At 45.5% G+C, this 24796-nt stretch overlaps 3 protein-coding genes across 4 annotated transcripts in view; all 3 read right to left on the reverse strand.

Moving 5' to 3' along the window:
• Positions 1-5569, reverse strand: part of macf1a (microtubule actin crosslinking factor 1a) — a 130386-nt gene extending 124817 nt beyond the window's left edge. The window contains exons 1-2 of one of the 2 annotated variants that reach the window (XM_062486629.1): positions 5241-5569; positions 879-1103 (exon numbers count right to left, since the gene is read on the reverse strand). In XM_062486629.1, coding sequence (XP_062342613.1) covers positions 879-1098 — 220 coding nt within the window. In that variant the 5' untranslated portion in view covers positions 1099-1103; positions 5241-5569. The remainder of the gene's footprint in view (positions 1-878; positions 1104-5240) is intronic. The other variant, XM_062486626.1, reaches the window with a different exon arrangement.
• A 1448-nt stretch (positions 5570-7017) lies between these two features.
• Positions 7018-8751, reverse strand: ndufs5 (NADH:ubiquinone oxidoreductase subunit S5). The gene is made up of 3 exons (XM_062486989.1): positions 8653-8751; positions 7542-7761; positions 7018-7262 (listed from the first exon to the last, which is right to left on the reverse strand). Exons 2-3 carry the CDS (start codon positions 7755-7757, stop codon positions 7158-7160), a joined length of 321 nt encoding a protein of 106 aa, XP_062342973.1. The 5' UTR covers positions 7758-7761; positions 8653-8751; the 3' UTR covers positions 7018-7157.
• Positions 8752-10410: 1659 nt separating this feature from the next.
• Positions 10411-24772, reverse strand: rnf19b (ring finger protein 19B). Its single transcript, XM_062487167.1, is given in 18 exon segments — positions 10411-11707; positions 11709-11819; positions 11821-11912; positions 11915-12006; positions 12134-12268; positions 12529-12602; positions 12605-12720; positions 12931-12991; positions 12993-13072; positions 13313-13339; positions 13342-13426; positions 14082-14212; positions 14215-14243; positions 14930-14948; positions 14951-15073; positions 15683-15882; positions 17896-19087; positions 24567-24772. Coding segments are annotated over 17 exon segments (2148 nt in total). The 5' UTR covers positions 18540-19087; positions 24567-24772; the 3' UTR covers positions 10411-11578.
• Between the last annotated feature and the right edge of the window lie 24 nt (positions 24773-24796).

Here is a 24796-nt window from a genome sequence, read left to right on the forward strand (position 1 = left end):
TAGGGTCCTATCCTTCACTTCAGTAAGATGCTGAACACAACCGACTTCATAGACTGGTTACGTATCTTGTTGTCAGGATTTTGTTTTGTTTTTTACTGTCAGACACAACGTCAGGTTGTGCCAACGGCACTGTGACCCGTCGTCAACCATCAGCCAAGAAATCACCCTCGCTTACTCTCTCTCTCTTTCCTTCTCTCTCTTCTCATGCCCAAGCTCAGAAGCAAATTACTAAGTCACACTTATGTACACAACTCTGTCTCTGCCCACTCTAGACAGAGCACACACACACTCAGTGTCACAGTTTCAACCACCTTATTAATCAACTTTCCCACATGACTAATGGGATGGGCCATTTTTCTCACACTCTCCTCCCTTTCCCCTGTACTCTCTCTTTTTCTAGTTTTATATCTAATCAGTTATACGCCTGTCTCTGTCCTTCACACAGTATTCCATTCTTACACAGCCTACTGCATCCAGCTCTGTCTTTGTGTGTTCCCAGTACAACACTGATTGTGTTGTTAAACCGTGATGGAATCTGCAGAAAATAACAACAGAACAGCTTGCATGCCTTAGGAATCAACCCTTCCTTTCTCACTTAACACACACACACACACTTCTCTTCTACATGTAAGCAGGTCAGTCTCTCATCCATCCATGGGAGTGATGATGACAGTTATATGAATGAAGATTTCCTTGAACTATCTCTCCAGCTATAACCTGACAGTGGTATCAGTGTCTTTGTGGAATTGTCATATCCCTTCAGATATGAACAGCAGAACAGGAAATAAAGTTTAAAAGATCCAACTTCTCCACTCATCCCCTGTGAGGTCAATCTCTCCAGGTACCCTATGCGGTTAGTGTTGTCCCAGTCCACTAACCTGCCACGCGCACCACTGCCCTCTCTGCCGGGTCCAGCACCGAGTCCTGGCTCTTCCTCTTCCTCCTCTCGTGGCGTGCCAGGTTCCAGGGCAGCGTGTCCCCTGGGGGGCCCTGGGGACCGGAGGGGCACGGGGACAGAGACCCCCCCGAGCGCTCACTCCGTAACGATCGCTCGCTGAAGGAACGCTCGCTTAACGTCTCCTCGTCCGAAGACTCCATCACGCCTGGGAGGAGAGAGGGATGGAGGGAACAGAGGAGAGGAAGAGGGGAAGAGAGAGAGAGATAGAAGAAGGATGGGGGAAGGGTTAGGATATAGAAATAAGGTCAGGGTGAAAGGGATTGAGGACTGAGGGATGTAGAAAAGAATATAAAAGGGAGTACAGTATGAGAAATAGTAGTCTCACTGTATAATTCATCATCCATCCTACAGTGTAATCTGGCATAGCTCATTAATAATGCACAAGTCTTTGTCACTCATGTAAGCCACCTTGGTTACAATATCATGTAACTGAATAGTGGCAATGAAGGGAGGAGTCTGATTAATGGGTCAACACAGTTTAAGTGACAGGAAGAGAAGAGCGTTCATCAGAGTTCACTCACGCCATTCGCTGGCGTTAAGGCAAGGGTGTGTGTGAAGGAACAGGGTCACAGTACGGCATCAGAGACCATTTTCTCCTCTCCTGCGCCATCTCTTTTCCCTCCCTCACTCTTTCTCCTTCTCTCTCTCTCTCCCTCACTACTCTTCAATCAGTCATCATTACATGGAAGAGGAGCACAACATCTCTGTTGTTAATGGATTAATTAGAAATAGCTAACTGCGTAAGGATATTTCAGAATAAGATGTTTTCAAATATTTTATTATAATAATTGTGACACGATGGATGAATGTAGCTGTGGTTGGGGGAGGTTTATATGGCATGGCAGAGTCAGAGGAGCAATGACATGGAACTAAAACATTAGGGAGAGGATGATCAAACACTCCACTCTGTCATCTATTAATAATGCCTAGTCGATACTGGACAGGGGACACTCGAGACTCTGTTTGAGATGGAGGACGATACGAAGAAGGGATGGAAAATCACAGAAGATCGATAGCCCTAACCTCAGCACAGCTGTGTCTAGGGACCTCTAATAGCCTCATCCTCTAAGGTCTGATCCTGGACCTGTCCTGTTTTTCAGCTATCACCGACAGATTACATTTTTTTGTCTATCCAGTATTTTAACTTAATAGAAGAAAAGTTTGACTGTTGACCAAAATAACTTTTTCTTCCAAAACAGTATGTGATTATAATGACTGCAAGTGATGGAATTATACCATTGTGGGAAGAACAACAAACATTAGAGTTGCTATTTAAATCTGTAGTAACTATTTATGCATGACTCTAACTGCTACTCCTGCCCCCTTTCACAACTCATGTGGCCTCAGTTGGAAAGCCTGCTCCGCTTCCTGAAACATGTCTCAAGGAACAGGAAGAAGGAAGGGTTTAAGCCTTCCCAGAATTCTCATTTTTTGGATCAGTTGGTTTCCCTGCTGCTGCCTGACATAGGGCTGACTCCTCGGGATTCTGCAGAGCCAAAATAGATACGGAACATGTGTGTGTGTGTGTGTGTGTGTGTGTGTGTGTGTGTGTGTGTGTGTGTGTGTGTGTGTGTGTGTGTGTGTGTGTATGTGTGTGTGTGCGTGTGTGTGTAAGGTTTCAAAGACATGCTGTGTCTTTATGCGTCTCTGTGGCGCGGCATGAAAAATAAAGACGTCCTTTCATGATGAGTTCCTAATTCAATCATTGCCTTTCCAAAGCCCTCTCCTCTTCTGTTGTGTTTTCTCTCACACACTCAACCTGAATGCACACGCACACACATACACTCACTCACTTGTTCGCTCACACACACACATTCACACACACTCCTCTACCCTCTGTGTGTCCCCTTTGACAACACACAGTTGGAATTCCACAGTGTGTGGATGCTGTGGGCTTGACCATCCAGATTTATAACTTGCAGGAACGCCTCCAGACATGCATGGATACAGGGTGTTCCCACAGCTGACACTGGCTAGTGTGTGTGTGTGTGTGTGTGTGTGTGTGTGTGTGTGTGTGTGTGTGTGTGTGTGTGTGTGTGTGTGTGTGTGTGTGTGTGTGTGTGCAATGTGTGTTTCTAAAAGCTAAACAGCTGTTAGAATTTAACCGATATTCATGGTAAACAGACAGGACTGCCGGGTTACCTAAGCATAAAGGAATATGATCCACACATGCTGTGTGTGTGTGTTTGTGCATGAGAGCTTGTGTGTGCATGACTGGTTTCAGAAGGAGTTATGGACGAGTGCTCTGCTTCTCCTCTTAGAAACCGGACCACTGCCATGAGTAACACTGACACACTGACTAGACTCATCTCCTCTGCAGTGGCAGAAACAGACGCAGACACACTGATACCAAGCACTACTGAAGGGGATGAGGAAAGAGGAAGAAAGAGAGAAAGAAACTGTGTATCTGGGAAAAAATGAAATGGGAAGTGTGTGTGTGTGTGAGAGAGACAGACAGACAGACAGACAGACAGACAGACAGAAATAGAAAGCGAGTGAGAGAGAGAGAGAGAGAGAGAGAGAGAGAGAGAGAGAGAGAGAGAGAGAGAGAGAGAGAGAGAGAGAGAGAGAGAGGGGGGGGGGGGAGGAAGGAATCGATGATAATGCTTTTATCAGTATGATGTAATTATTTATCTTCATAGGATTTGAACCATCACTACAAAGTACAGATCAATATTTACAGGACACCTCACGGTTCCACTGGCCCTCCGACTCTAGCACTGAGAGCACACAGACCACAGAAGCTCATCTCCTCAAAGAGGTCAGATGCTGTCCAGCCAGTGCATGTCAAATCTTGATCTCCAATGTTAATAAATAGGTGTTGTGTAGATCACTATGCAGAGAGTTTCTCAGTTCCTCGACTTATATTGTGTCTGTGTCTATATGTGTCCTGTAGTGTATGTGGTAGTAATGGTCTTTCTGTTTCCTCTCCATTATGAGAGGACGCTGGCTGCATACCAACGAGATCAAGGCAGCACCTCTGCCATTGACTAGACAGACAAGTCACCCGACATGCCGGTGGCAGCTCCTTGCAGACCATGATGCCAGTCTCCTCCTTATTGACACGCATGTATCCGATGGACAATCAGTAATATACTGTCCTGTACCATATGGTTTCATGGAGGTGTTTCCAGCCCCATCATTGACTTAGTAACCATTCGTCTATTAGACTGTAGGAGGGTGTGTCCAAAGCCAACGCAGCGGAAAGGGCGTGAGAAAGCATTATCATTATTCATTTTAAAAAGTGTCTATTCATTGGCCGTCTGTGAGACTGTGAAGTCAAAACGGCTAAATATTAGATACAAACATACGCCCAGTAAGGCTTATGGCCTTGCGACAGGAGCATACATCTGACCATCTGGTGCGAATCAACGGGGGGAATCCTGAATGTTGATTTCACCCTTTGCACAAATTAAGAGAATTTCCAGACACCCTAGCTTGAATTGTGTTGGGTTTGAGGGAAGCATTGCTGAGAAGGCGTTTTAAACAGACAGCGGATGCAGACCAAACATTTATTTAAACCCTGGGGACTTATTTCGATGGGTGTGCGCGCTGCTCCTACTCTCTCATCAGCTGTAATGCATGGCCCGATCAATAAATTAGGCTACATCAGACACACTTCAGAATTGAAAATCTATGCAAACCATACAATTGAATTGTCGGTTCCATTCATTTCATTGTGTTGATCGTTGGAATGCGTGTTGTAAAAATGAGTTAGATGTGTTCCGAGACCCAATAGGTTTAATATGCAGCGGAAACGCATGCATGAGTGAACATCAGTCCGTTCGAGCCTCTTTGGAAATGGTCGTTGGGGAGATAAGTAAACACAGAGCATAGTGGAGCTCTTTGTCCACATAACGGGAATAACTGACTGCTTGCATTTAAAGCAAATGTGTTGACGGTGTTAACAAAATGGTCCCATAAGGTTGAATTAAAATTGGTAGATGGGCTCTTTCGCTAAGCCTGGATCAAGCATGGTCATCCTTATAATTCAATGACAATAGCCTATTTAATAGTTAGCTTCGTACAAAACATTTAAACAGCCTATGCACAAAAGATCAATACGGTCAGTTGTTTTAAGAATAGCATAGCCAGGTGATCAACATGTTATTGTTTGATGAAGAGGCGGACTGAAATAGATTCGACTTGTACAACGCGCTGTCATTAATCTTAAATCGTTACATCTAATGAGTATGAAAAGTCATGATAACCATTACGAGAACCACCCCCTTAGCTGTGTGAGGACTAATGGGCAGAATGGTCAACATGCTGCGAGACCTACCGGAGAATAAGGATCTTCAAATCCCGGATCAGGGTGTCAGAGGCAGGGATGCTGCTGCTCCGCTCGCCTTCCTCGTGATACCCTCTCTTTCACCGGCTCACGTTCAAATGCTAACTGTTTAGAGATCAAAATCAGCCGTTGGTAGGATGGATACTGACCCACGATGAGAGATGAATACCCCGACTGTGATTCGGTAATGGCTGTCTATTCCCCTCCTTCCTTCCAACTCCTTTTCTCTTTTTCTTTTAGGCTACAACCCCCACCTCGTTTTGTCCCTCGCTCTCACCCACTTTCACTGTCTCTCTCCCTTCCTTTTCAATAGGTCGTTTCACGGCTCCAACCCATATCTATTGACCATGTTTGCCTAAATGTCGTGAAAATTGAATTTCTGAGTATTCCAACGTCATCCTTGGCTCAGCTGCACAGTTCGTGCACCGCCAACTGGAAAAATGCACGCTCCTTTTTTAAGGAAAAAGGGCGTTCATGTCGTCACATTTGTGGAGTCAATGGATATAGCTAAACCCCGTTGTCCATACATATTGTCCCATCATTTTATCTGTAATAAATGTGGGTTACCTTGATTTCATCCAATTTCTCCAGGAGTGAACCCTACAGCTCTTTTTGTAACATCTGGCGAGGTTAACAACTAAATGTTTCAATATTTGGGGACACAAAGTAGCCTTGCAGTTAGTATGGAAAATCCCGTCCAATCAAGAACTGCTTGTCCGGTAGAGCTCCCGTGGTGACGGCGTTCTCTCCAGTAACCCCTCAGAGAACGCAGCGGAATGCTGTCAGACAATTCAGGATTAAGTAGGGTTGCAAGCCGCTGATGTCTTAATAAAACAAACAAAAGCTAACGGCAAAATCTGTCTGACTCACCAAATGAAAACTCTGGACAACCATGCTGGCATCATAGGGTTTAGCAGGAATAAGGACAACATTTTCAGCATCCTTCTTCTGTAGGATTTACGCTGCACATAAATTACAGTATTTAGCAGACACTGTTGTCAGTAGTTAGAAAGAAACTTGCGGGATTTATCTGCGTAAATGGATCCATACAGGAACTAATTTAACAAATTGAAACCCTGTGATGTAGTAAAACTGCTTTACTTAACACAATACTTTGATGTTTCGCCGTCCATGACGATGGAGGATTGGTATGATAAGGCAATTAGCCTATGTTAAAGCTTCATTGAATCTAGCTCACATCCTGTAACACACGACTTTTACGAACTGTTCCCGACTGCAACATAGCCTTTGACCCACCAGTAAACTTACTAAAACTATGACAAGGTCTGCTCTTTATCACTTCTACTTATGTGTGGCCTAATAACTTTTTGAAAGTCAGTGGGAGACCACTTTCAATTTAATATTTACGTTTCCCGTGCGCTTGATGCCCCCTCGCGGTGATGACGAGCACGATCTAATCTCATCATCACAAGAAAACACTTAGTAATTTAATATCAATGTCAAAGAGCAAGCTGTCATATACACAGCTTTGATCATAGTAGCTGTCCAGCGGGAGCCTTTCTCCACTAATCCATCCAGTAACATGTATTAGAATTAGGTCAGTGGGTTGGGTAAATTGAGCGCTTTTCAACCCTTTCCCTGACCCTGCTAGGGAAAGACAACAGAACTTTTCACCTGCCACTGTTCTACATATAGGCCTATCTAAATCTATACATTTCATGTATATTTTTGTGTCTGCTCACACATCCCAACTATCTCTTAAAACAGTGGGGGGGGGGGGGGGAGACAATGTAGACATACAAATGCAGATGATCAATCATAATATATATTTGCAAACTTGTACAGCGAAACCAACAAAAGTGACATCTGAAGAATAATTATTATACACAAGGTTGGGGGCACGGCAGGTCTCACACAGCAGAGACTTGTGGGTACGTGTGTGTGTGTTCAGGGCCTCTCGTCAGCCTGTCCGGTGTGGTGTGCTGGAGGCTGGTAGGTGCCCTCCTTCACCATCTTGTCACGCTGTTGGCGGATCTCATATAACCTCTTGTGCTGGAGAGACAGGTAGAGAGATGATTGAAAGGTGACAGGGCATCAAAGTGACAGGGCTGGCCAGACTGAGAGAGAAGCTCTACGACTCTTGCAGTCATCGTCAGAAAGAGCAATATACAAAATGGCTGGAAGATACAGTTGGATTAACACCAGACATATTGACCATGTATTCATGAATGGAACAAATTGCTGAACAGTATAGATGCTGCAAACATAAAACAGTTTCCTGCTGTAAAGTGAGCACTAGTAGGCTACCATCTAGACTCTGACTGCACTCACCATCTTCTCCCTGTGCATGCACTCATAGAAGTCCTCAAACTCCAGCTTGCACTCTTTCTTGGCCCGGGTCTGGCCGATACCGTCGGAGCACTCGATCCACTCCTTCTCGAAGGCGTGGCATCGGGCCGCCCGCTTGTGGGGCTGCTCGCCGCTTTGCAGCAGCAACCAGCGGTCCATGTTGATGCCCAGCTTCCCCTGGAGGTCGACGAACGGCATGGTTCTACAGAAATGGGGGATAAAAGTAGGCGGATAGAGGCTAAATAAAGTGAAGAAAATATATATATATTAGAGACTTGTTGCTCTTGTGGTTAGTGGTAACTGACTTAAATTTTTGTACTCGCTGTGATATATTGTTTTATTATTGTTGCTTGCTTTTTTTCCACAGGTACACTTGCACTTATAGCAGTTCATGTTGTTTAATTGTAACTTGTTTAACTACATGCTCTTATGGTTCTTCCCTTTGGCACTTATTTTGGTTGTTCACCATGTGTGCTTCATGTTTTGGCTACTCGCAATGTTTTGTGGCTATCTCGTTGTTATGATCAGTGACCTATGCACTTTGTAAAGCTCTCTCTTGGAAGTCGCTTTGGATAAAAGCGTCTGCTAAATGAATAAATGTAAAATGTAAATATCAAATTGATACATGGGAAAGATGATAGATGGGCACGGGATATAGGGATGCAGGATAAGGATATATATGGGATACAATTACTAAGCACAATAATTTATGTAAGCTTTCTAAACACAGATTATTTGTTGGATGGAGAATATATTATTCGAGTCTTAGTTTCCACGTAATATTCGTCAATACTTTAGTACAACTGCTGTAAAATATTTCTTGTTGCTTTAATATAGGCAAGCTCCAAGCACCTAGAAGCAACAACCAGCTAGCTTGCAAGCGGACTGATTCTGCAATGCCTCAATGCCATGTCTAAAACTTGCTAGGCTACCTAACGACACAACACAGGCCGTACGTGCCACTAACGTTAACTATGAGTAGCAAACCAGCCTTTTCACACATGCTGATTTCACAGAGTTGTAAAGTTATATGTAATACTTCTTTATCGTTATGTATCTTTTGTCAAATATTGAACAAATAGTCTATAGTCACCTTGTTTTGTTGGCTTCACTTTAACCTTCCGTGTGTTCCCGACACTCACTTTACGGTAGAGCGACTTCAGCCGTAAATCCATTTTCCTCTAAATATGAGCGGTGATCTTTACGACACTATCGTAAAAAATGAAACATCTGAATTGCATCTTTCAATTCTTTCATTTTCATCAGATTTGTAAATTAAACTTCTCACTATGACTTCTCTGATGTTAGCACACATTGATGACATAAGAGCTAAATAATACGTATTAATCCCATTATATAACCGATGTAAAATGCTGGAGCAAATACAGTGTATGTTTAATTGTGCTTTTGTAAGAAAAGGGGAAAGTGAATAGCAGTTTGCCTTGTTTCTTCCCATAATTTCCTCCATTCACCATATGCCCTATACCAGCAATAATAGTGTCTCAAACAAATTAACAATAAGGAATGCGAGTCAATCTTGGTGTAACAGAAGAATGTGTTTATTTTTGCCAAAAGTTCATGTCGTTCACAGTCCTGTATGTACTGCCCTCACAAAGAGGTTTACAAAACAGGACCAAGAGATAAAAGATATACAGTAATACTTTATATTGCTATCTATTATGTTCATAAATATATTAAACATGTGTATTTGTGTTCCTAGGAGAAATGATAATCTATCTTCTCTCAAACCCAAGAAGTTTCAATCTGTGGTACATTCATGTGGCTTCTCACAGACGGGCAACAATAAACAAAACAAATTCACATCCACAGGCAGACTGAACGGTGCCCGGCCAAATGCACAAGCAGCAGACCCTATAAAGCTTTTCTGAAATGAAGAAATGATTACACTGATGTTCCTCTATTAATACAAACCCTATAACCAAGGAAACCAACTGTAATCAAAGCACAAGGGTGAAATAGTAAACTGCTTTTAAACAGTTATCCTTGTTGATAACTTTGTAGAAGAAACAAAAACTGGGCTGCAACATTCAATTTTTAACAATAACATTTCTATTATATGACTCATTTGGTGTTGTCACCACAGACAAGAATGATCGTTAACCCTTGTGCTGCCTTCGGGTCACATGACCCAAAGGTTCATAACGAAACCACCGTTGTGTTTACCCAATACAAAAACAAATAACAATTATTTTCTTTTAACCATTGCAATGTGGGGGGGTCTGAGACAGCCCGACAGTTAAAAGAAAATGCTTCACTTTGTTTTTGTAGGAGGTAAATTTGTCGCAATACGACGGTGGGTCACAATGACTGATGGGTCAGAATGACCCGAAGATAACACAAGGGTTAAGCAGTAAGTATGCAAAGGACACTCCAGAAATGACAGCAGTTAGTAATGAATAGCGAAAAATAGATCAACACTGAGGTAAAGTGCACAAGTGCTCATTCATGGATTCACTCTTTAGTGGGACAAATACATTGACAGAGTCAAGCCTCTCTCTCTCTCTCTCTCTCTCCTCTCTCTCTCTCTCTCTCTCTCTCTCTCTCTCTCTCTCTCTCTCTCTCTCTCTCTCTCTCTCTCTCTCTCTCTCTCTCTCTCTCTCTCTCTCTCTCTCTCTCTCTCTCTCTCTCTCTCTCTCTCTCTCTCTCTCTCTCTCTCTCTCTCTCTCTCTCTCTCTCTCTCTCTCTCTCTCTCTCTCTCTCTCTCTCTCTCCTCTCATCTCTCTCTCTCTCTCTCTCTCTCTCTCTCTCTCTCTCTCTCTCATCTCTCTCCTCTCTCTCTCTCTCTCTCTCTCTCTCTCTCTCTCTCTCTCTCTCTCTCTCTCTCTCTCTCTCTCTCTCTCTCTCTCTCTCTCTCTCTCTCTCTCTCTCTCTCTCTCTCTCTCTCGTAAGAGTATTAATTGTGCATCTCACTCGCCTTACGACTGGCGGTCTCTCCCACTCTCTCCCACTCTCTCCCACTCTCTCCCACTCTCTCCCACTCTCTCCCACTCTCTCCCACTCTCTCCCACTCTCTCCCACTCTCTCCCACTCTCTCACACTCTCTCCCACTCTCTCACACTCTCTCACACTCTCTCACACTCTCTCACACTCTCTCACACTCTCTCACACTCTCTCACACTCTCTCACACTCTCTCACACTCTCTCACACTCTCTCACACTCTCTCACACACAACATTCAGTAGGGTCCCTCAGGCAGCCAGCGTGTCAGAAAGCCAGTGCGTGTTTGTCAGTGAGTGTGTCATCACTAAGGCAAGCAGTCAGCCATTTATGTGAAAACTGTCTGCTGGTTTCATTATTCAACTGACCTTGAAAACCCCCTTCTCTGTGCAGGCGTGGTTTAAGTGCAGAACACCTCTAGCTTGTTATAATAACATATCTGTGCAAACCTAACACTGCCAGTGTAACAAGCACCCACTGTGCTCGTTCACAGCCCCCCTCCTCATACACGACGCAGGTCATGCAGACTCATGCACACTGCAAATAAAATGTGAGGGTCATTCCAATACAAACAGATCAGAAAACAAGCCAAGAAAAGCTACACCTACACTCTCGAAAAAAACCCGCTTCTCACTCATTAGTACCACATCACCCATACAGTCCTTCACTCACTGGTGTGCTTGGCGGCATTTCAATTCATTAAAATCTTTCTTTCCTTTTTTTTGCGCAATATTTCTTGTGGCAAATATGAACCTCTTGTTTTGCTCTTTTGCTTTAGTAGCCAAGGCATTTTTGCACCAAGAAGTAAACAAAAATTGTATTAAATGTTCAGAGAGGTAGAACCCTGACCAGGCCCAAGTCAGGCGACTGACAGGTTGATAGATGACAGACAGACAGACACATGTAGAACAGGTCCTGTCTGTATGTACGAGGTCTTGAAAATCAATGTAAAAAGCAGCAAATACATAACAACCAAAAAGCTCATGTCAACGAATCAAAAGAAAAGTGAATACATCAAAACCGTTGGGAGGGTTTGTGCATCTCTGAGAGCAGGGAGCCTCTCAGACATAAAGGATGACGTTGTCGGGGGGAGCGTGGAGACCGTCCACCCCGGTGAGCGCTCTGCAGGTGGGCTGGGGCTGGTGGGGGAGCCGGCGGCTCTTGGGGTGGGGGGATTCACAGTCGTCCGAACGTCAGCTCGGCGATGTCATCTGATTGGGTGTCCGACATCTCCAGGTCGCTGCGGATGCTTTCTGGCTGGGCCAGAGTGACATCGTGAAGCCCCTCTCTGAGCGACGACCCCCGGTGACAATCCTAGCACCGAGCCGGACAGAGCTCCACCCCTTCGGGAGCTGCAGTCCTGAGGCTCCTCCCCCGCAGAGCCGGTCGCCAGGTGCCAGGGGGTGGGGTGAGGTCCTCCTCGCTGGTCAAGCAGAGGTGGCTGGGTTTGGTCTCAATGTCCACTTGGATCTCCAGGTTGGTGCACTCCCTGGAAGAACCACAGGACAGAGAGATACATTTACACAGAGTATCTCCTAGTTAGAGAGAGAATAAACATTGATATTTGAGAGAGTGAGAAAGAGAAGAGGTCAAGAAGGAGAGTTCTCCTTGCTCACCTGTCAGGTAGTGTATAGGAGGAGATGATGGATCCTGCCATGCCCCTGGTGCTGGCACAGTCACTACCAGCCCCCAGGCTGCCTGTCCTCTCTCTGGGCTGCCTCTTTCCCCAGCTCCCCTCCTGGACTTCCAGCCTGGAACAGCACAAGACACAGGGCCCCTTCAACCACTCTGCTCAAGGTACAGTTCCTCACATTACAAATACTGAGTAACTTCCATTAAAGGGATTTTCTACGAAAAAGGGAAATTAAACTCAAGGCTACTGCTTTCAAAACATGGCCTCTATTTACTGTAACTATTTTCAAAACATAGTCACCCTGTTTAGGAAGGGGAGGGGTGGTGGTCAATCCCCTCCCCAAACCCCTCCTCACCCCTACCTCTCCCTCCTTCATACCTGCTGTATTTGCCAGTCCGGGACCCTAGGGCTCCCCCGGCCAGAGTGTTGAAGTGTGGGGTGTCCCCCAGCCTCTCCCCGGAGCCACTGAGAGGCCCTCACTGGGGGAGGTGGTGCTGAGGCCGCTGGCTGCACCTTCAATGCTTCTCTCCCCCAGGCTGGGGGACTTTAGAGCCCGCCAAGCATCTGCCACTGGAGGGGGGAGGAGAGATTGGGGGGAGAGGAGGACATGAGGTAACACCATAGAACTCTGCTTTATGCAGGGCCAATATATAAAAAAGTCTTTATAGAAATGTGGTGAGTCATACTATGAGAAAACATTTACTCTCTATAGATTTTTTTGAAACACATTGGGACCCCTGTTGAAGTAAAGTAAAACAGCTACTGCGTTGACAAGCTCACCTGTGATTGGCCCATCGTCCTCATCAAAGTCTATCCTCACGCCACGGCCTTTGCCCGGCTCACACGCCACAACCTCCCCCACGGCACAGCGAGATGGGCACCACGCCATACACGTACGCCAGCATGATGGGCACGCCAATCCCTGGAGAAGAGAAAGGGAGTTGTAGGGGTCATCAATCTGAGACGGCACTTGTCACCAATCACATTCTGATGTCACAATCTCTGATATCTGAGGAAATTTTGAAATACTCTTTATAATTCAGCACTGTAAGGTTTTGTTACAGGAAACCTCAGACACTCCTTGGCATTCTCAGATACCCAGTTGAAACCAAGTCACTGAGCTGGTATTAGATTCTAATGAGAATGTTCCATGATTGCTTACCAACACTGACGGCAGCTATAACTGGAGCGTGATGATTGACAGAGGCCACTCCCCGGTGATGGCCAGGTTTCTACGGTGACGAGAGGCCTTCTTTCCCTCATAATGAGCGTGGATCTGGCAGAGACAGAACAAACACAGGATATAAGCTATTAAAGACCAGTTACTACTCTTTAAGTTGTTAAACAACTCTTTTCAACTGCAGTTTGACACCATTATAACACCATCAGAATACCAGTTAACATAACCCTCAAAACCCTAAATGTGATCAAATTCAAACATTTGTGCCGTGTGACGTGAAAAGACGTGTGACGATGATGACAACATTTTCCCTTCACCAAATATAACAAAGTGTTCAAAGGTGTTCTATTCATTTTAGCTGAGTAATATCTGCTGTACTGAGTGGGCTGGAGTGGTGAAGGATCGTGAGAGAACAGGGACACACACACACAGAGACAGAGAGACAGAGAGACAGAGAGAGAGAGAGAGAGAGAGAGAGAGAGAGAGAGAGAGAGAGTTCAACATTCAATGACATGACAGAGAACCCTGCTGTTCAGCCAAGTCACCACACGAGGATGCTAAATGTGTTTAGGACTTACACGAAAAAACAATTCTTGGAAAATATACTCATATAAAATGTTTTAAGGCATGTGAAATTAGATTATGAAAGCACAGGTCATCTGCTCTAATGTCCCTCAATGTTTGTGTTAATACTGTTAGGTCACACTGGAAAAGTGACTGTAAGGCCAAACCATACAGGCCCCTGCCTCACCTTGCGTCCTACGTAGACAGGAATGCCTATGACCATGGCGGGCACGGCGATGCCAGCGATGAGCGTGATGCCCACAGGGGCGCCAATCAGCGTGCCCAGCTGCCACAGAATCTTCTTCTTCCTGCTCCACGCTTCTTGCCCCAGAAGGTACATCCTGACGGACTGAGAGAGAGAACGAGGGAGGAAGGAGAGAGAGAGAGAGGGACAGAGAGAACGAGGGAGGAAGGAGAGAGAGAGAGAGAGAGACAGAGAGAACGAGGGAGGAAGGAGAGAGAGACAGAGAGAACGAGGGAGGAAGGAGAGAGAGACAGAGAGAACGAGGGAGGAGGAGAGAGAGAGAGAGAGAAGAGAGAGAGAGAGAAGAGAGAGAGAGAGAGAGAGAGAGAGAGAGAGAGAGAGAGAGAGAGAGAGAGAGAGAGAGAGAGAGAGAGAGAGAGAGAAGAGAGAGAGAGAGAGAGAGAGAGAGAGAGAGAGAGAGAGAGAGAGAGGGAATGAGACACGGTGGGAGTGAAGAGAAAAGAAAGAAAAGAGAGAAATTAAAGGAGGGTGGGAAATCCACACAGGATGGAAAGAGAGGGGGAGGACAGACAGGATAATGCATTTTCCACATTGCAAACCCAAGTTCAGATAGTCAACAGAATCATGACACCAGACACTGCTTCTCTTTTCTCCTTTCTCCTTCTGTCTTTGTAAAAGCATTGCAGAGGAGGTACCTGTGTCATGATGTTCTCACAGAGACATGCCACATGGCACTCAGACTGAGGGCTCATCTTACCGAAGCATCTTCTGTTGTGCTATTGTACACTCATATCAAGTTGTGACTGGAGTTGGCAGAGTGTGTGTCTCACCTGAGGTAGTGCAGGTCGAGATCTCCTTCATGCAGAGCCAGCAGAACTCACAGCCACACACCGCGCAGGTCATGTGATTGCAGCTGCCATCGTTCATTTTGATGATGTAAGCGCCGCAACGTGGACAAGGCTTGATGTCATCCGCTGAGGACAGAAACCGTGATGATCATTGGTTAGTGAAATCCACTGAGCAATACTGAAGACTCAAACCTGGAGGGGTTTACAAAGAAGGTCAGGGAAACAAAATCAAATGGAAATTGTCTATAATGTCATTTGACTGTCACTGTCTTTATCTCCTGATTTCTACTACTCTTCTTTCTCTCGGTACGAAAACATGTTTGAGATGCTGGCAGAGATAACTGTAATTAACTGGAAGACAAGTACAATATAAAGGGGAAGTTTTGAACAGGAAGCTCACTGAAACTGAAATCGAGAAATGCGTGTCTGTGCGTGCGTCTCAGAGATGGAGAGAGAAAGAAATAGAAACCGATACAGAAAGAGAGATTTACATTTAGTCATTTAGCAGACGCTCTTATCCAGAGAGACTTACAGTAAGTACAGGGACATTCCCCCGAGGCAAGTAGGATGAAGTGCCTTGCCCAAGGACACAACGTCATTTCGTTGGCATAGCCAGGAATCGAAATAGCAACCTTCTGATTACTAGCCCGATTCCCTAACCACTCAGCCATCTGACTCCCTTGGAGTCCCTTGGAGAGATGGAACCAAAGTGTGCATGTGTGGGTGTCTACTCACCAGGCCCCTGTTCCTGGGTGTAGCTTGGTGAGTGGTTGCTGTGGGTGTGCAGGGACAGGGCCCTCTGCTGGCGGGCAGAGTCGCAGGTCTGGTTGGGGTGCCAAGCCTGCTTGCAGTGGTAGCAGAACTCTGCCCCACAACCCTCCCTACGGCATACCAGCCGCGGGCAGCTGGCACAGCCAGATGCAATCACAGCAAACCTGGTAGAGACAGAAAGAGAGAGAGGGGGAGAGACAGAGGGAGAGCAAGAGAGAGCAAGAGAGAGCGAGAGAGAGCGAGAGAGAGCGAGAGAGAGAGAGCGAGAGAGAGAGAGAGAGAGCGAGAGAGAGCGAGAGAGAACAAATCGGGGACAAAGAGAGACAAATAGAAACAAATACAGAAAGAAACACACAAAGAGAGAGAGAGAGAGATTTTTCTATTAGACATACCATCCACCTCAATATGAAAGTGAGAGAGGAACATACAACAAAGCTATAGAGTCTGCACTCTTTATCTTTATTAACAACACCAGACAGAATCTTACAAGGCCAGTAATCTGCTTTTTCTACACCCTCTCTCTGTGCTTCCAACATTCCAGAGACGTCACACCACAGCTGACCACAGTTCTCCTTTACTCCTCAGACCTGCCTGTAGCTAGGGAAAAGTCCCAATTAGTCTGGCCTCTGAAGTCAACTAATACCAGCTAGCTCGACAGCCCTAGTCCAATCTGGTTTATGCTGGTAGTTCTCAACATCATATTTGTTGTGTTGACACTCTGGCTGCTTGTCTGACAGGCCAGGAACGAGTTGAAACCCAGATTTGCCAAAGCAACCTGTTTCTATGTCAAGACATGTCAAGGCACTCATGTGATTGGTTGCTTCTTCAGCAATGGAGTGCAGTAATGTGTGACATCACAGCAGGAAGCTGGGTGGAGGGGGAGCTGATGAGTGTTGGTGCGACTAGCTGCATGTCTGTACACAGACTGTCCTATTAAAAATAACCAATCTACACCCACCCACAGACACACAGTTAAGAATACAGATGTCTGCTCTCAGTTTGTTACCTCACACACAAAGCCTTGCTATCAAGTGGGTCACAAGTACACGGAAAGACTGTACACACTCGCACACTGCCCAGTGAATGTGTCCTGAACACTTCATCCAAATCCTCTGTTACCCGTGGCAACTCTACCTCTGTGCCGCATCGCTAGTCACCATGGCAACTGACAGCCTGCCGAGCAAGCAGTGGACGCCTGGTTGCTCTGATTGGACAAGTCAGCCGTCATTCAGGAATGGTCGATGACAACTGTGTGTGCGTGTGTACATGTATGTATGTGTGAGTGTTATTGTGTCTGCCTGAATCGTTTGAAAGAGTGCTGTGGGATTATATGTGTCAGGCAGTTAGAGAAGAAAGACCAAGTGACAGACAAAGAAACAGGGAGGGAGTGAGGGATGGAAATATGTAGAGAAATATGAGGTGAGCCGGTGAGACCGATATGTCCGACACAGGGGCACCACGCAGGGGCTCTTATCTAGGCCTCTGTGGCACTACTTATCCAACCCATGAGTACTACATGTGCTGTATATGGTACGCATTCACACACACACACTCACTCACAGTATTCTCTTCAATAAACACACACAGACAAACAGGGGCACACACACAGCCCTGTAAATCTGTGCCATCTCGCCCTCTAGATGCCCCGTCTTGTTATGTGGTAGTGAGTCAGAGGACAGCGTCCTGGTAGAAATGTAGGCCATCTCTCTCAAGGCCTGCCTCAACAACGGCCCTGACTCTACCGCATACAGAACTTTTCCTATCCAGTCTGGAGGCAGGCCAGCACAGGCTGCTGTTGGCCTTCCCACACAATCAGACTGTACACACACACGAACCATCTATCTATCCCTGTATTTTTGAACAACAACAAAAAAACACCCCCCAAAATCGTTTCCCCACAGCTTTTACAGTTCTCCACATTTCAGCATTCTAACCCAGTGACTGTACCTCACTTTGGTTTTCACCCTTACTTTCAGTTTCTTTTCAGAGCGAAATCAGCTATCCTACTCAACTCATTCAAGAGGAAGTTTGACCAACATACTCTTGGGAGGGACTTGAGAAAGCATATTAAGCCTTTCTAAACAGAAATTTGTGTGGGAATCATCTTAAACCATAAATTTATCAATATGTTCATACATACATCTTTCCATCCACACCACCATCTGATTGGTTCTTACCCGCAGTCGGGGGCGGGGCACCACCGGCAGTCCGGGTCAGAGGCGAGGCAGCGCCGCAGTAGGAACTCCTCGTACTTTTCCAGGAGCGCCGCGTCATCCAAGATGTCCGCCACCTGCCGAGGGACCAGCCGCTCGGCGCACTCTGGGCAGCTGAGCTGCACGCGGCTCTCGGTGATCTCGATGCGCAGGTACTGGCGCAGGCAGCCCAGGCAGGAGCGGTGGTTGCACCCCAGCAGCTCCGGCAGCTGCTCTGGGGGCTGGCGCACCAGGCACAGGGGACACTCCAGGAGGCCTTCCCCAGTGGCGGGCGGCCCAGCCAGGGATGGATAGCTGGAGGAGAGGGGCTCCACTGGGGCAGAGGCAGCTGGGTCCTGGAGGGCTGGGGATGTTGTGGTTGTGGGTGTAGGGGCAGTGGGAGGGGCTGGGGGGGTGAGCTGCTGTTGCTGTTGTTGTTGAGGATGGTGGTGGTGTTGGAGGGTCAGAGGAGTGGCAGTCGCTGCTTTGGCCCCTCGGGAACCCCGTTTGCTGTGGAAGAGGCTGTGGAAGGAAATGCGGCCTTGGCGCTTGCCTGGCGCCCGACACTTCGGGTTGGGTACGCCGCTAATAGAAGTGGGGGGGGACTCCGAGTCCTTCTCAGATCCCATCTTAACCAGACGTAGAACTCCGTGGACGTTCCTGTAGTCTCAGTACAGTACTACCTCACGAAGGAAACTTGACAAACACACACGGGCAAACAAGGGGGTTTGTCCTCTTATTTTGAAAAAATGCAACAATGTCACTGAAAGTCTTTCTCCGAGAAAGAAAAAAGAAGTAGAAAAGAATCACTTTTCTTACCACAAAAAAATTAACGTTGAAACGAAACACAAAAAGAGAAGGTAAAAGAGATAAATTCCCCTTCCTTCACACGTCTCGTCTCAAAAGCACGATGGTGAAAGGAGACAGAAACAACAAGTGTGTTCAAAAAGCGTTTAGCATAAAAATACAAAACAAGATTTTACTGGAGGCAGTTGTCAGTCTCTGGCAGGCATGTATCTTAAACAATGACAAGCAGCTTCTTAGTGAGGTCATTTAGACTGTGATAAATCCTTGTTTGTGTCGGCCCTCGTCAGAATTCCTTTTCTTGTCCTTTTTTCGGTCTCTCTCTTCGTTTCTTGTCCTCTGCGTGTGTCTCGCATGCTCTCCATTCACTCGTCTGTGAGGAGGAAGAAGAACAGAACAGGAAGTTGGCGCAGAGAACAGTGGGGAGCATGCTCAGTAGGACACCCCTCTCTCTCTCTCTCTCTCTCTCTCTCTCTCTCTCTCTCTCTCTCACCCTCCTCAGTCCTTCTCTGTATCTCTCTCTGTTTCGCTTTGTCTCCCTTTCAGTTGTGTTACTATCCCCTCCACCTTCTATTCCCTCCATCCTGCCGCACACACACACACACTTTTCCTATGATTACACAATTGACTCCTGACAGTCTTGATGTAGATTCTCAGACAAAAAGCATTATGTACAGGATGTACAGTATACACACATATAAGCCACACGTCACTGATAAACAAATGTTTACAGAATCTTGTGGGAAGCAATATCACACAATACATTTTGTAATACAACAAGGCAGTCGTATGTGTAATGATGACAGTACATAAAGGGGCTGATCTGACTATCAATGATGGGCATGGAACTATGCTGTTAACAGTCTTGTCATTTCATTGATCTCAATCTTCAACTGCTTTGTTTCTCAGTCAATAGGAAAACCTCTATCTCAAAGATATAAACACACACACACACAGACAAGGCTGCAAGATCCTCTCTACTTCACACTGCGCTGCTACCGCGGTTACCATGGAGATTCTCATGAGCACAGCAAACAGCGACCTACTCAGTGACTTCGGCTCTTATGTAGGCACTCAACTATATACACACACACAAACCATCATACCCTCACTCATACACATAACATGGACACCATCATTTGCTGCTTTAGGCAGATAGGCCAAGGTCTGCTGACAGTATGTGTGTACCAAAATTATAGGTGTGCTGAGTATAATTAGAGTGAAAGAGCAAGAGCGAGAGAGAAGTGAAAACACAGAGAGAATTGAGGTGAAAATGAGTGCTACAGGATTTGTGCCACTTTGTTTAAGACTAATACTCCTACCTATACACGTGCCCTCTCTCTCACACACAAACGGCCTGGTTTCCCTCTCCTGACTAACTGTCTAACTAACTTACTAAATAAATAAATATCTACTACAGGAAGTAAATAAGAACTACAGGAGGAAACTGCAGATGAACAATGGACAGCAAAGATTGACAGTATTGAGAGCATAGATGGATGACTGACAGTTATATGCACCAGTCAGACAGAGGCACAATGTCTTCCTCATGTCTTTTCTGTTAACATATCTTGCTAGCTAAGAAATATACTAATGGATAAAGATTAGAACATACATTGTGGAATAATATATACACAAAGGGGTTACACACACAAAGATGGAAATATCTCACATTATCAGAGCACTGTTGCCATCGTCCCTGTATCCCTCCCTGCTTGGGTGAAGTGCCACTGTTGACTCATGGGAAACACAGTCTAAAAAGAGCCCATGTCTATATATATCGTGTACCATCAGGGATGGTAATAGGCCCTTTCTCCTGCTGCCCTCACTTTAGGGTAAAACCACACACACACACATTCCATGGAAGAGACATAACAGCCATCTGTGAGCTAATTGTACAGTTTGCCAGTGTGTGTGTTGGTGACCAAGTCAAGATTTTGTGACTACGTGCGGGTGCCTCAAAGCTTCGGTATATCCAAAGTCAAAATTGAATTTTAAAAATCCTGTCTGTTCTGCACAAACAAGTGCAAAACTACCCGTCAGACACCCTGAGTTAATATATCTTTGGTCACACCTTCTCAGCCAAGAAGGAAACGTAGAGGGGAATGTGTGTGACTATTTTACAAAGGAAGTCTTGGAGGAATTCCCCTGGTCGCCCTTTGATACAACATTGAATATCCAAAGATCCTCAGAGGATTCTTCACTGTGCTGAATCTGTATCACAGTTGATCACCTACACACATTTAGGAAAGCCTATCGACATGTTCCATTCTTCATCCTCTGCTGTACTTTCTATGTCCTCCATTTGTACGCCCCTTTGGATAAAAGCATCCGCTGAATAAAATGGCCATGTAAAAGTTAAGTAATCTACATAGATTAATCGGAATTTGAGGCTTGTAGGAGAAGGAGGATTTGTGTGTGTAATTAAAGAGCAGATGGGCATGAACAGACTGAGAACTCTGTGGTCTGCACTCTGTCATCGACACATTCTTTGTTCTTCACTTGTCCTCCAACTCAACTGCTCCACAAACAAGCTCCAAAGAAATATAGTCTCTATTGGCGTCTCGCGCTTACTTTCTCATTCATTCATTTGTTCATTCATTCTTTCTATCCCTCCTCCCTCTCTCTTTAACACACACACGCACACACACTAATACTTTGTAATACCCTCAGTGCTGACCTTTCCTGCGTGTTGTGTTCAAGATGTTGTTGTGGCACTGCTTGAAAACAGTTGAGATGTGATGCACTTGAGATGTGATGTTGTCACTCTCTTACCAACCAAATTTCAGCAGTATTGTAGTTGAGAATGTCATTGTTGCACTGTGTCTACTAAAAAGGCAGTTTTTAAATGCCGTTTTGGATAAAAATGTCTGCTAAATAAATCATATCTGAATGTAAATGTATGCCTGGAAGTAGAGTTTGATTTGAAAGGGGTGGACCTGTGTGTTTGTGCGTGCTGTGAGCCGTCCTGACAGAGACATGGCTCTTCCCTGATGCCTCCGTGAGGCGGTTCTGTCTGCTCTTCTGGCAGGGATCAGCACTTCCATCTCTAATCAAGTCATGTCTCAGCACTTTGGCTTCTTCTGGTTCTGACATGTTAGGTTGACACATGCACACACACTCTCTCACACACACACACACACTATTAGGTGAATTAGGTGTACTAACCGGTGTGCAGGAAGAAGACTTAATTAATTTGACGTAACATGTTGAGTCACTAAGATCCGAGTCTGCATCTGTTCCTGGTTGACCTTAGTTAGCCTTAGCCTCCCACCTTTACTGTACTACTGTTAGGTCATAGCTACAGGAGCAGGTGACCACACTGTGGTCCCAATGTGGTTGTTCTGTAACATTTCTAGACTGGGGTGTGTGGAGATGGAGGAGGAAAGCTAAGATGTCTGCTACATCCTGAGGTTTGACAGTTTGTTTGTGCTGGGAATGGTTGTTTCATTTACTGGCTGCTGCAATTATGCAAGAGTCACAAGACAAAGAGTCTTTGTGAGTCTATGTGTTGTTGCAACTGGCAAAATGTCAAAGTGAAAGCCAAGACATGGATTGGATATCCATGTACACGTACACAATGTTCACATCCATGAACTTTTTGGGATGTGCACCCCCCACACACGGAAGTGCGTAGTTAACCCTCTCCAGAAATCCTGAGCAAACGGCCCAGGCCTGCTCCAAACACACTAAGACATTCACACACACACACACACACACGTTGAGACACACACACTGACAGATCTTGGAGAGACAGACTGGCGGCTAAGCTAATTGGCAGGGGTGCAGTGATACTTGTTTAAGCCTGTGTAAACCCTGAGCTGTAGCCTGGGCAGCAGGTCCCCAGGAGTGATGGGTTACTGAACAGAGTCCATGAGAGGCCCATCTCATCAGACAGGATGAAACAGAGTCTTCTGGCCCTCTGGCCAGAGACACAGTTACACCTCTATGACTATCTTCTCTTCTTTCTCTCTCCCTCATTGCCTTTCTGTGTCTCAGACACTTTCTCGAGGAGGGATATCATGTATTCCCTCTCCCCTTTCTGTTTCTTTCCTGTCTTCATCTCTTTCTTCATCTCTTCCCTCTCAAAGACACACACACACACACACACATTCCCTCTCAGTCCAATTTCACTTTTATACTATCTGTACCTAGCCTCTGTATGTGTGTGTATGTGGGGGGGGGGGGGGGGGGGCTACCAAGGCTGCTTCCAAACTTCAAACTTGTCGAGTCATGTCGTGATGGACATGTTCCATTTGTACAAACCAATCATAGAGCACAGCTGGCTCTCCCTGTTCAGATCTGAGTTTCATTCATGGAGTTTTCAAAGGATTTCCAAACACTGAAGCCTCCTACACTTTCAGTTTTATAAGCAAATGGTTGACAAGGGACTTAAGGACGTGCTGAGCCAAAAATGTCTGTTTAAGCATTCATTTTGCAATCACACGGACAACCACTTCTTGCTTTACTCTGGAATCCACCTTTATATGTGTCAGTCACATCCCTTTTCTATGGAAAATGAGAAACAGGAATAACCGTTTGCTTTTTTGATGCACTTTCATACCCAGACATGGAAACAAAAGGCAGATCAGAGACAGACACACACACACATTTAGCAGACGCTCTTATCCAGAGCGACTTAGAATAAGTACAGGGACATTCCCCAGAGGCAAGTTGGGTGAAGTGCCTTGCCCAAGGACACAAATTCATTTGGAACGGCCAGGAATCAAACCGGCAACTTTCTGATTAATAGCCCGATTCCCTAACCGCTCAGCCATCTGACCCCCTACATTAGAATAGATTCCTCTCACACATCTGAAGAGAATAACACCCACAATCTCATTCATGCAAACTGTCATACATACACTATTCTCCTGTATACCAAAGATACATGAGAATGAAAGACAGCAGAAAGAGAGGGTAAAAAGAGGGAATCAGGCTGACAGTGAGCTATAATTAGAGATGTTTAGGAAGAAAACTGCTGAGTTGTTGAATGTTTAATGTTGAGGCTGGAGGCATCACACCGTCAGCGAGCAGCCCCCAGAAACAGCCCTTTGGGCCCTGAACTACCACACACACACACACACGCACACACGCACACACGCACACAGACAAGCGGATGCCAAGATCTCCTATATTAATGTTGCTAGACAGACTGGAAGTCTAATGGAAAACTCTCAAATACATTTTTAGATAAATATGATAACTGATCCCATACAGACTTAAATATTGTGACCAGGACCAGCTAAAACTGCTAGCTGGGTTCAGCTGTCCATGGCGTCACTCCTTCCCTTCCGTGGAATTATATCCTGGCCTCAATAAACATTGCCTGGAAAACTGCCGAATATGGGAGGGGTGTTACCCGGAAGGTGTGAATGGATGGATAAAATAATCGATGAAGAGACAATGAAGAGTAGTGTCCAAAACTCCATTTGAATAGAGTCAAATTGAAATCTTGTTATATCAACCAGGAAAATAGATGAGGGGAATTTGACTTATAGGCTGCATATCCACTGTAAACATGTAGACGATGGACACACACACTATTTTCTATAAACACTCGTCGTGACCAGGTGTATTGATAGTAAATGACATCTTGGTCAATATGACCTGTTATCAAACTACGGAATATTTGAGTCGGCCTTTACACCATTATAGCCTTCCTCTATGGATAAAGATGGAAGGAAATATTATTATCGATCTCGTGGACTAGTCGCTGAAGTCCAACACATACACAACTGGTAGCCTATTTTTAATGGTTTTCAAAGAACTGTGAGCAGTCTTACCTCTGGGTGGATCAGATATCGTCCCCAGGACCAGCGTTTAAGTGAAAGAAAAAAAAAAGAACTCACGGAGGTACGATGCGCAGTCTCCGCTTTTGAATTTCGCCAAAACTCAATTCAACTCTTCGTCGGCATGACCAAGACAAGGACACGAGTCAATAATTTCGTAATTTTCGCTGAATCTGAGCTATAAACTGCTAGTGAAAATCAGATAGGAAAGCCTCCCAGTGGCTTCTGGAGCTTGGTAATTTCGTGTTCGCAGCTTGCTTCTTCTGAACGCGTCACGGAGGAAAGCCCCG

Source organism: Osmerus eperlanus, chromosome 20, assembly GCF_963692335.1.
Source record: "Osmerus eperlanus chromosome 20, fOsmEpe2.1, whole genome shotgun sequence".
NCBI lineage: Eukaryota > Metazoa > Chordata > Actinopteri > Osmeriformes > Osmeridae > Osmerus > Osmerus eperlanus.